The sequence below is a fragment of the Trichosurus vulpecula genome, chromosome X (genome assembly GCF_011100635.1).
Source record: "Trichosurus vulpecula isolate mTriVul1 chromosome X, mTriVul1.pri, whole genome shotgun sequence".
Taxonomy (NCBI): domain Eukaryota; kingdom Metazoa; phylum Chordata; class Mammalia; order Diprotodontia; family Phalangeridae; genus Trichosurus; species Trichosurus vulpecula.
The window spans coordinates 18,516,817-18,528,563 of record NC_050582.1 but is presented as its reverse complement, the minus strand read 5'-3'; the positions used below and the strand labels follow the sequence as shown (position 1 = coordinate 18,528,563).

The 11,747-nt window shown below is 40.0% G+C and overlaps 1 protein-coding gene across 1 annotated transcript; it reads left to right on the top strand.

Annotated features, from left to right (window-relative positions):
• The first annotated feature begins 7,597 nt into the window (after window positions 1–7,597).
• Window positions 7,598–8,033, top strand: LOC118832912 (60S ribosomal protein L32-like). Its single transcript, XM_036740308.1, has one exon. It carries the CDS (start codon window positions 7,626–7,628, stop codon window positions 8,031–8,033), a length of 408 nt encoding a protein of 135 aa, XP_036596203.1. The 5' UTR covers window positions 7,598–7,625.
• The last annotated feature ends 3,714 nt before the right edge of the window (window positions 8,034–11,747 follow it).

Here is an 11,747-nt window from a genome sequence, read left to right as displayed (position 1 = left end):
CTCTGCAACTTAGAGCTCAGAGAGCTGCTTAGAGCACTGAGAGGCGAAACAAGTGGCCCCAAGGCCCCCAGCCAGAATGTGTCACAGGCAGGACTCGGCCCCAGGCCTCTCCCCACTAACCCATACTACCTCTCGGCTGGGGTTTAGAAATAGTCTGACTATATGTGGTTCTGTAAAGCTCCCAATGATCATTTGCTTCATCTGTATCTAACTGCAGGGGATTCTGGCCTGGCCATTCCTATACTGAGAGAATTCAACTCTAAAGTCCTTGTTGGCACTGAATTTTATCATCGACTCTCTTGGGTTCACATTCAGAACAAGCAATGTGCCACACTTTTTTGCCAGTGAGCTCCCAGTGATTCTGAAAATGACTTTAGCAGGGAAATACCTGCCACATTATACTCCTTAGTTGAACTTTTCTTAATGTTAGAAAAAGTATAGTGCTCACATGGCTAAAGTGACTTTCTGGAAAGGATTTTCCTTTTCTTTTCTTCTTGAGGCCAGGGCTCTAGGGTAAATTGCATCTCATAGCAACAGGGCTGAGGTGAAAAGAGTGAATTTCAATGGTGACAAATGTATTCAACAAACAATGACTTTATGTGAAAAATGAAAATGAGAAAGTTGTTTACCAGCTTCTAATATAATACAATGGAGCAGAATTTCTTTCCAATGTGGTCATACTACACAGGCAGGAAACCCTTCCCCCCACAGAGGATCAGTATCTGCTCCAAGGACTGACTTGACAGATGGTTCCATTGTGTCCACATCAAAATAGCCATCCAGGAGCCACTGGACTACTTGGGATGATGAGGATAATAGCTATCATCTATAGAATACTTTAACCTATATATTATATATAGAGAGATGTCTATATCTATTTATGTATTATATATGTATATTCAATAAATATTCGATGAGATATCCAATGACGTATATATGTGTGTGTGTGTGTGTGTGTGTGTGTGTGTGTGTGTATAGACACAGAGACACATGCATATTGTGTATGTGTGTGTATGTATTCAAAGAAATTGTCCATATAATTTAGGAATACAAAAGTTTATAGAAACTGAGTGACTGAAAAATGTCCTCCATTGGCCTAAAAAAACATAGTTTATCTATAAGCGTAGCTATATTCTTGACAGAAATGATGTACTAATTTTGTGTTTATACTTTTTCTGTATCTATACATGTATAAATAAAAAAACCTTTCGCCATTAAAAACACTGAGATCCTTTCAATATATTCAAGAAAAGTTGGAAAGTTAAATTTACTGAAGCCTGTTTACTCTTCTTGTGTAAGTTGTGGCATGAAGATTGCCCTTTCACTATCTAGGGCCATGGGTTATTAGCCTGGGGTCCGTTAACTTAGATTGAGGGGAGAGGAGAGGAGAGGAGAGGAGAGGAGAGGAGAGGAGAGGAGAGGAGAGGAGAGGGGAGGAAAGGAAAGGAGAGGAGAGGAGAGGAGAGGAGAGGAGAGGAGAGGAGAGGAGAGGAGAGGAAAGGAGAGGAGAGGAGAGGGGAGGAGAGGAGAGGAGAGGAGAGGAGAGGAGGGGAAGGAAGGGGAGGGGAGGGGAGGGGAAGAAAGGGGAGGGGAGGGAAAGTAGAGAAAAGAGATAGAAAAGAGAGAGGAGAGAGAGCTTTATCGGAATATAATTGCTTTCCTTTCTAATCCCATGTATTTTATTTTATGCATTTAAAAACATGATTCTGAGAAGGGGTCCAGGGTGTTCACCAGAATGCCAAAGAGGCCCATGATACAAAAAAGGTTAAGCCTCTGATCTAGATTATTAGGGTAAGGAAAAAAGAGGATACTTCAACATGAAAACAAAGAAGAAGGATATGAAGAGGCAGAGGGCAATTATTTCCTGTGTCAGGAGGTTGGAGGATGGAAAAATGTCATACAGAGGAGGGAAAGGAAAAGAACCATTGAACACTTAGGGCTAAGTTACAGAGGAGGTTGAACCCTCAAAGAGGAGGAAGCAACTCTTTGTCCTCTAAGGAATTATGAGGTGGATGCCCAGGTGCCATCTGGTGAGAGACCATCCAGTAAAAGTTGGAGGAAGAAGGGATGAGTGGTAATGGTTCATCACTGCTGACTGACTGATACTGAGGCAGCTATCTGACAATCTTAAAGAACCAATAGAGTGGTCTGGTGTCTTTCCAGGTCATGCACCCAAGACACTTAATCAGCAAGTATTTATTAAGCATCAACTATGTGCCAAGCTCTGTGCTAGGTACCAGGTAGACAAGGAGATACCATATGTACACATACAAGTATATACAAGATTAGTGTGTGCAAAATATACACAAAATCAATACCAGGTAATCGTTGCGAGGTAAGAGGTAGTGTTGGAGCTGAGATGTGAAGGAAACTAAGGATTCTAAGGGGCCAAAATGAGTAGCAAGAGCATTCCAGGCACGAAGGACAGCCTTGCAGAGGCACAGATACAAGAGAGGAAGTGGTGTGTGTGTGTGTGTGTGTGACAAACAGCAGGAAGGCCAGTCTGCTTAGAAAGGCATTATCCTTTGGAGCCAGGTTGTGAAGAGAGGTGGTTGTGTTTGATATTAGAGGCAATGAGGAGCCACTGGAATTTACTGAACTTTAGAGGGTAACATAGATTTGTGATTTAGCAAAATCATATTGGCAACTGGGTACAGGATGGATTGAAGAGAAGACAGACTTGAGGCAGGGAGACCAATTTGGGGACTATTGAAATAGTCCAGAAATAGGTGGTGAGGGACTAAACTAGGGTGATGGCTTTGTGAGTTAAGATAAGGAAGAGATGTTATGGAGGTAAAACAGAAAATTTGGTATCTCTGGGAAAAGGGAGAGTGAGAAGTAAAGAATGACACTGAGATTGGGAACTTAGGTGACCAGAAAGATGGTGGTATCTTCAACCAAAATAGATAAGTTCCTAAGAAAGATGGGTTTGGGAGAAAACCATTAGTTCTGTTTTGGTTATGTTAAGTTTGAAATGCTTATGGAATATCCAGTTGGAAATACCCAATAAACAGGTGGTAATTTGGGCCTGGAGCTCAGAAGAGAGACTATAAACATAGATCTAGGATCCATCTTCATAGAGATGATAAATAAACCCAGGGTTGCTGATGGGGTGACAAATAAGAGTGTAGAGAGAGAAGAAAAGAGAATAGAAGAGGGCTGAGGCCAGAACTTTGGAGTACACCCACAGGGACGTTGATATGGATGATGGTTCACCAAAGGAAAATGAGGAGGGGTCAAACAGGTAGAAGGAAAACCAAGAAATCTGAGTCCTGAAAACCCAAAGAGTAGAGAGTAGACAGCCAGAGAGGATGGTCAAGAGTGTAGAATGTTTTAGAGGTCAAGAAGAATGAACATCAAGAAAAGGTCATCAAATGTAGCAACTAAGAGGTTATTTTTGGAGAGAGTAGAGCATAATGAAGTTGGAAGCCATACTGAAAGGAGTTGAGAAGTGAGAGCAAAAAAAGGAGATGCAACTAGTAGAAAATGCTTTGAAAGGGAGGACAGAAAAAACGACAGCTTGAAGGACTGGTAAGGTCAAAGGAGGGTTTTCTAACAATGGGGGAGACATAATAGAAAGCCTCTAAGTTTTGTCATAACCTGGGACTGATGACAGCTTCCCAGTCACCCACTTTCCAAACCTTGGCAGCATCCTTGATTTCTCCCTCTCATTCACCTCACATATCCAATCTGTTGCCAAGTGACGATTGTTTCTGCCTCTACAATGTCTCTCATCTATGTCCCCTTCTTTTACTTACACAGCTGCCACCCTGGTGGTGGCCCTCAGAACTTGATTCCTGAACTACCACACAAATCTTCTGGTTAATCTCCCTGCATCAGATCTCTCCCTATTCTAGTTCATTTGCCACTCAACTGCCAAAGTGGTAGCTAGGTGGCATAGTAGCTAGAGTGCTGGGCCTGGAGTTAGGAAGACCTAAATTCAAATCATAGCCTTACTAGCTGAATGACCATGGGCAAGTCACTTAACTCTGTTTGCCTCAATTTCCTCACCTGTAAAATGGGGATAATAATAATACCTTGTTACCAGGATTGAATGAAATAATCTTCATAGGGGCAGCTAGGTAGTGCAGTGAGTAGAACACCAGCCCTGGAGTCAAGGGGACCTGAGTTCAAATCCAGCCTCAGATACTTGACACACTTACTACCTGTATGACCTTGGGCAAGTCACTCAGCCCCAATTGCCTGGCCTCCCCCCTCAAAAAAAAAGAAATAATCTTCATAAAGCATTTAGCACATAGTAGATACTATAAATATGTTACTTATTATTATTACCATTATCATTATCATCTTCTGAAAGTACAGGTCTAACTATGTCATTCCCCTATTCAGTAAAATCCGGCAGCAACCTATTGCCACTAGGGTTTGCTATTAAAGCCTTTTAAAGCCTGTCCCCTTCCTACCTTTTCCATTTGACTCTCCTCCTAGACATACCCTTTGATCCAGCACCACTGGGATTCTCTGAAAGGCTGAAATTAGCCAGTATTGTGATAAGAGACAAGCACCTTCAGAAATTCTCTTTTGTGTTCCTATCATGTGTACACTGATATTTTTGCATGTGCTTTAACAGTAGGTTGTTTTATTTCATTGAAATGAAAAAAGGTCACAGAAATATATTTTCTGAAGTGAAATTGTATTTTACAACAAGAATTTTACTTTGGTTTTTACAAATCTCCTCATCTCTCTTTCCCTATAACGTTCCCCTGTTTCCTCCGCAAAAGGTACACTATACACCCCCATCAGCAATAGTTCCCATGAAACTTGCTTTATCACAATTCACGTTTAAATTTGTTCATTTCAAAACACATGGTCTCATAAAAGTCTGTTGTTGTTGTCTTTAGTTATTCCCTCTAATCCTTCATCTGGATTATTTTTCCATTTTGCTTCATTCACTTCTCCTCTTATATGATCAAGGTTGGTCACATAGTCACGCTTTCTATTACCCAGAGACAGTATGCCTGCAGGGCCAGCTGATGATATTGGGTCAAAAGCCAAGGCTAGATAACCTTTCCAGAAAAGTACCTTGTTCAGCAGCAGCAGGGCCTACAAAGGTAGGAGAACATCCAGCACTCATTTTTCCATTGGTTCCATAGCTATTTTTTAGCACCTACTACGTGCTGGAGCCTTTCTTATAAGTGGGTTATGAGGTGCCATTTCTCTCTTGTCTTTATCTATCTGTCCTTGGTTGGCCCAGGAAATGGCACATTTTAGTACACTTATGACCAAGTTGATTTTGAAAAAAACAATTGGATTGCTATGTCTTTCAGTTTTTATGAGCTGATGTGTCATTGAGAAATGTAAATGCAATATAATATAATTTGTCAGCCTATTTCAAAAAGAAATAGGATTAATAGGATTAGTTGATTTTTTTCAATTAAAATGGAATTAACGAAGTTCAAAAATTGCTCAAATCATCAAAATTTGAAAACTAAGCAGCCATCCCCTAGCAGGCAACGATTCACTTGGATATATATTTTTTCACTTCTAACAATTTATGTTCTTATAAGGCTTACATATGTGCTTCATTGAATCAACTCAGCTGATCCAAATTTCCCATGTGAAAAACTCATTATGTTCTTAGGTTTCTCTTTGTGAATTAGGTCTTGTAGGATTATCTACACTACTTTAACGTTTTAGGAGAGGTTCCCTAAAGACATTACCTAAAGCCACCAATGTGCAAGCCATGTTTTAAACAACAGCTTTAATATTCTTCCAACAATTTTCTCTAGGCCATTTCATTTTCACTCACCACCAAAACACAAGGCCCTGTGGGGCTTCAAAACTGAAGATGAAAGACATTGGTCATTACCTTTCCTTTGATAGTGGGTACAAGTTTTCCAGAAAGATAAACATTTAAGCTACTTGGGATAAAAGTACTACCTTGGACATAAATCCTTATTCTGTCAAGGCTTGGAATGTCCTTCTATGAAGATTTAAATGGGTGAAATACCTGGGACATGCATGATAATGTGAAATCCCTCTAGGAGATTTGTTCCTAATGATAACCATTCACTCCAGTTTTCCAGGACCTGAATACAATGCTCACAGTGGATGGTGAGCAGGCTTGTAAATGTATATTTCAATACTTGAAGGATCTAGGATTTCATTGGTTTGGAGATACTCCCTGCAGTAAAGCAAACTGCAACCTGTTTGTGATGTAGGGGATGGTCTTTCAGAGTTGCTGTGGCCAGAAAATTCATCACTGGCAGGCAACTTGATGATAAACCTCTCTGCATTTAGTGAGGGTGGTCCTTTGGATGATACACATCAAGTCTATCACCTGGACCCATACTCAAAGTCTTTCCAGGATGGTAGGACCTGCCTGAGATTATACTCCATTGGCATAGCCTATCTTACACAATTTTGTATCCCCAGGGGATGTTCCTAGCATCTAGGGTCTAGAGCCTAGGACATAAATGTTTGTTACATTGCAATGAATTGAGATGCTGGAGAAGAAACCAGTAAGGCTGCCAAGTCAAGTTTCAGGTGATCAAGCAGAGGGAAACTTTGACTTGCAGGCAAAAGATTATAGGGAGGAAAGGAGGGAGGGAGGAAGGAAGGAAGGAAGGAAAGAAGGAAAGATAGAAGAGGAGGGGAGGAAGAAAGAAAGAAGGGAAGAGCAAAAAGAAAGATAGGAAGAAGAGGGGAGGAAGAAAGGAAGGCAAGAAAGGAGGAAGGAAAGAAAAAGGGAGGGAGGGGAAGGAAGGAAGGAGGGAGGAAGGAGGAAGGAGAAGGGAGGGGAGGGAGAGAGATAAGAAAGAAAGGAAAGAAGGAAGGGAGGGAAGAAGGAATGGAGGGAAGGAGGAAAGAAACAAAAAGAGTGAGGGAGAGAGGAGGAATGAAGGAAGGAAGGAAGGAAGACTGTCTTCAAAGATGTGATCCTTCTAGGATTTTCTGTACCTCTGATACTTAACACTTTGCCTGTCCAACCCACATTATTTTCCAGGTCTCTTTGAACTAGCCAGACTCCCTGGTCTTTCCAGTACAATTCAGGCCACTGTCATCTCGGCCCTAGTGACAGGGCATACAATTCTAATATAAGGAGGTCACTTGGATTCTACAATCCACTGACTTGTTGAGGGTATGTTGGCCTACTGCCAGTAATATTAAATAATCATACTCATGCTTTGGTTCATGTGTCACTAATATCTATGATGAAATAAGGCTACCAATTTCTTTTCCATCAACTACTCCACCACTGCCACTGTTCATCATTGCTAACCTGAACCTGATTTGGACCAGTGACCTAGAGAAGCAAAAGGCTTCTTTCTTCTTCCATTATCAGGTCCCTGAGGCATTTGATTCCTTCCCTAGGCTTTTTGAATGATTGAAAGACCAGTTCAGATAGTGCCATTTTATTTCCTAATGGAAGCAACAGCTATTCTCATAAATGATTTACCTTTTTTTGAAAATCAATGGAATTGCAATGCCCTAATATTGTCTGTTTCCACAGCATTTCTCCCTCTCAAAAGTACTGCCCTGTTTAATCTCTATATAAAAGGAAACTCAAATTAATTTTGTTTTAAGAATTTCACCACCTGGTCTTTCTTTCTCTTTCTTTCTGTCGGAGCTTCCCGTGGAGGGGCGGCTATCTCTTCGCCGGCGCCATGCCTGCCCTCAGACCCCTCGTGAAGCCTAAAATCGTCAAGAAAAGGACCAAGAAGTTCATCCGGCACCAGTCCGACAGATATGTCAAGATCAAGAGAAACTGGTGTAAACCAAGGGGCATTGACAACAGGGTGCGAAGACGATTCAAGGGCCAGATCTTGATGCCCGATATTGGTTATGGAAGCAATAAGAAGACAAAACACATGCTACCGAGTGGATTCAGGAAGTTTTTGGTGTACAACGTCAAGGAGCTCGAGGTGCTCCTGATGTGCAACAAATCTTACTGTGCTGAGATCGCTCACAATGTATCCTCTAAGAATCGGAAAGTTATTGTTGAGAGAGCAGCTCAGCTTGCCATCAAGATCACCAATCCAAATGCTAGACTGAGGAGTGAAGAAAATGAGTAAAGAGCTTTGCAGATTTTTATTTGTGTTAAATAAATCCTGGAAATACTAAAAAAAAAAAAAAAGAATTTCACCACCTTCTTTAACATAACTGGAGCTTCCAAATCAGGGTAGGAAGTTGCCGATTAAAATGTGGGTTTTAATAGTCCTACTTTTTTGAAAAGGCATAAAAATCAGTTTGTGTCACAACTCCCTGGGTCAAAAGAATGGTGCTGACATCCTTTTTCTTAGTAAATTTATTATTGGAAATATATCTATACATCTATACATATGTCTCTTTATATTTAAATGACATCTCTGAAGAATTCTATGACACCTTAAAAAGTACAGCACAGCAAAAACAGTCAGAAACTAGGAGATGAGGATCATAGCTGAGATGTAAAGATACACACTGTAGTACATATGTACATAGCAGCACCATGGACAAGAACTAGTTTCTTGCTAGCAAAAATAGGATTAATTCATTTCCTTTGTATAATAGAAAACAAAATGAGTTTCACCTTAATCCTCTTTCAAGGCTTAATAAGATCAACTGGAAGATGCCCAATCAGCATCTATCTTGAAAGTCGAACAGCAGGCGTAGCATATTTTACCTTCAGAAAGTTAATGCAGGGGAATAATTAATACATAAGCTAACATTCCAAAGCTATTGTCTTGTTTGCTATGCCCACGCACACTGTTCTGTTTGCTAGGAGACACCAGAGTTATCGGGGACTTTATTGGTACTCTTGGTGTTGGAATGATTTTTTTAAATGGCACAAATTTCCTTATTGGTTCCAGCCCTTAGGCATCTTAACATTCCAAATATATTTCATACGTTCTGCCTTCCTGTGGGGTTTTTCTGAATGAAAATAGTGTTTTCTCATTATATTACTTTAGCTTTAAATAAATTACAGAGATTTCTGAAAGGCAGATAATTGGTGGCAGAGCCAGGAATAAAACCTAGGTGTTCTGACTTCTCAGTGCTCTTTCTGATGCACATAATAATAATAAGAACCATCTCCAAGTCTAACCCATAATCCTTGCTGAAGGTGGGAGGGGAACACCTGTGAGACCAACTGTAGGGCAAAGGAATTCCAGCTACCAAAACATGCACAGGGGCTCTGTGTGCCCTGGGACCACTATGACAGTGTGGAAGCCTGGAAGGGACCCTGAAATGCTGGCCAAGAGGGTTCTGGTGATACTCCAGTTGGATTAACATCCCAGCCAATGTGCTAAGAGTAATACTATGATTTTAAGAAATAGGGCAGCATTCAGGGTTGCAGCTAGCCCAACTCAAAACTATCATGATGATCACCTTGGTGTGAAGGTTGATGGTGGAGCAAATGACACTCCTTCATGTTCTTGTACAACAAAAAGCAGGAGACATTGGAACAAATCAGAAATACCAGTGCAATCACTAAAGCAGATGAACCACAAGTGTGCATAAAATGTATTGAAGGCATGAAAATTTTCTCATACATCAGTATTATATCAAAGCAAAACTGGAAAAAGATCACCAGTTATAAGCAAGGACTACACGCTACCTTTTGTCAATAGCACCCGTGGCTCCATGTCCACCATAGCATGTCGCTAATCAATGCAGGGCAATGCCAAAAATGACTTCATTCCTAAACACACATTAGATACAATAAGGGATGAAATGGAAGAGACAATAAAATGCAAAGAGAAAAGTTGAAGATCCTGTAGTGATTGAAAATCTTCACTTAAACTTCAGAAATTATACCTGATAACAAAACAATTTTTTTTAAGAAGCAGCACAGATATGTCTAATGATTTTTAAAAGGTGATGGGCATACTTAGACTGGAATTCTGAAAAGTCAAGAATCCAACTAGCAGACCAAGTTTACCAAAACAAAGTAATTCCAAAAAGCTAGTATTTGCTATAACCACCATGGGCAAATATATTTTCCACAGCTTTTGATTGAAATTGTAAAATCACTTCAGGACTTAAATACACTAATATAGGTGGCAGCTAGAGCCATTGTGAGAACCATAGGAAGACCGATGGTGCTCTCCAGGAATATCCTTAAGGACAGTCAGCAAACACCACCACTAAAGTTTTCAAATAATTGAAAGAACTATTGAATACATGGGCAAAGCTATTGGAAGATTATTTTGCTATTTAGCTGGTACCTGCAGTAGAAAACTTGAATGCCACATTGCCAAACTAAAGGCAATAAATAAGGACATGTGGAAAGAAGTACAGAAAACAAAGACAAATCAAATTTCTAGATTTTCTTCATCAACAATGTCAAACAAAAGTCAAAAACTGAAGCAACACAAGGAACAAAATAAATAATTCAGTATCAATCAAAAACGCTACTACAGAGGCTTAAGAAGTAAATCAGAGGTGAGAGAATCATCAAAGGAAACTGCTGGTTGGCTTTACCCACACAAGAAGATCAATGCAGCAATAAATTCAAGTTGGATCAAATGAGAAACAGCTTGTGCATCATTAATATAATGAATTGCAAGATAGTTATATTAAGGCTAGTGAGTGAAACTCTAGCTTCTCTGCAGAACTGGAAGGCTGTATGGGCAGTCAGTCAACTAACATTTATCAAGTGCCTGCTATGAGTGAAACACTGTGCTAAGAACTGGGGATGCAGAGAAATGCAAAAAATAGAACGTGTTCTCCAGGAGCTCACAGCATAATGCGAGAGAAAACATGCAAACTATGTACAAAACAAGCTATAAACAAGCTAAAATGGAAATAATCAACAGAGGGAAGACACTAGAACTAAGAGAAATTGGAAAGGCTTTTGGTAGAAATTGGAATTTTAGCTGGGACTTGAAGTATGCCAGGGGATCCAGAAGGTGGAGATGGGGAGAGAGAACATTCCAGGCATGGCAGACAGCCAGTGAAAATGCAGTCAAGAGATGGTGTGTCTTGTAGTGAAGAACAGCAAGGAGCCCAGTGGCACTGGATATTTCACAGTAGGGCAGCACTTCTCAAACTTTTTGGTCTCAGAACCCTTTGGTCTTAAAAAGTATCAAAGATCCTCTTGAGACCTTTTGCTTATGTGAGTTATTATCAATATTTAGCATATTAGAAATTGTAACACCTTAGTATTATTATGAAAATAGTTTTGATCTCATGGACTCCCTGAAAGAGGGACCCCGCTTGGAGAAGTGTACTATACAGCTTCTTCTCAGATGCCAGAGTGATCCCACCTTCTTAACAGAATACATATACTTAAAACCAAAAGGTGAGAATGGAACTACCCCTCAACATAAAAGCCAATTATGAGTTTATGTGTTATATAAAAAGCATTCAAATCTTGTGCCTCCTCTCAAAATTATAAACACATGAGAAAATAACATTTTGGTTAAGAACCAGAAAGGTGATACCAAAAAGCCCCAGGGTATTCACATCAACTCATTACTGATTTGGCTCTTCTTAAGAAAGCCATCTGAAAGTGCTAGGACGTTCACATCACCTTTGTTGATCATATCTCAAAATTTTTCATTCCATCCCCAACCCAGAGCTTATTCTGGTATTGCAAATACAGGTTGTCCCAAAAGAATTAGTACAGTTTGGAGCTTTAACAGCTTAAAAAGATTTTTCTAAACACTCTTATAAAATAACTAAAAAAAATAATGAGGATGCCACAGCATCTGATGTCCACATGGAAAACTCTCATCTATTTAAAATGTGCCACCAATATTAATAATGTCCAAACCAAGTAATATAAATTGCAGCAAACTTCAGGA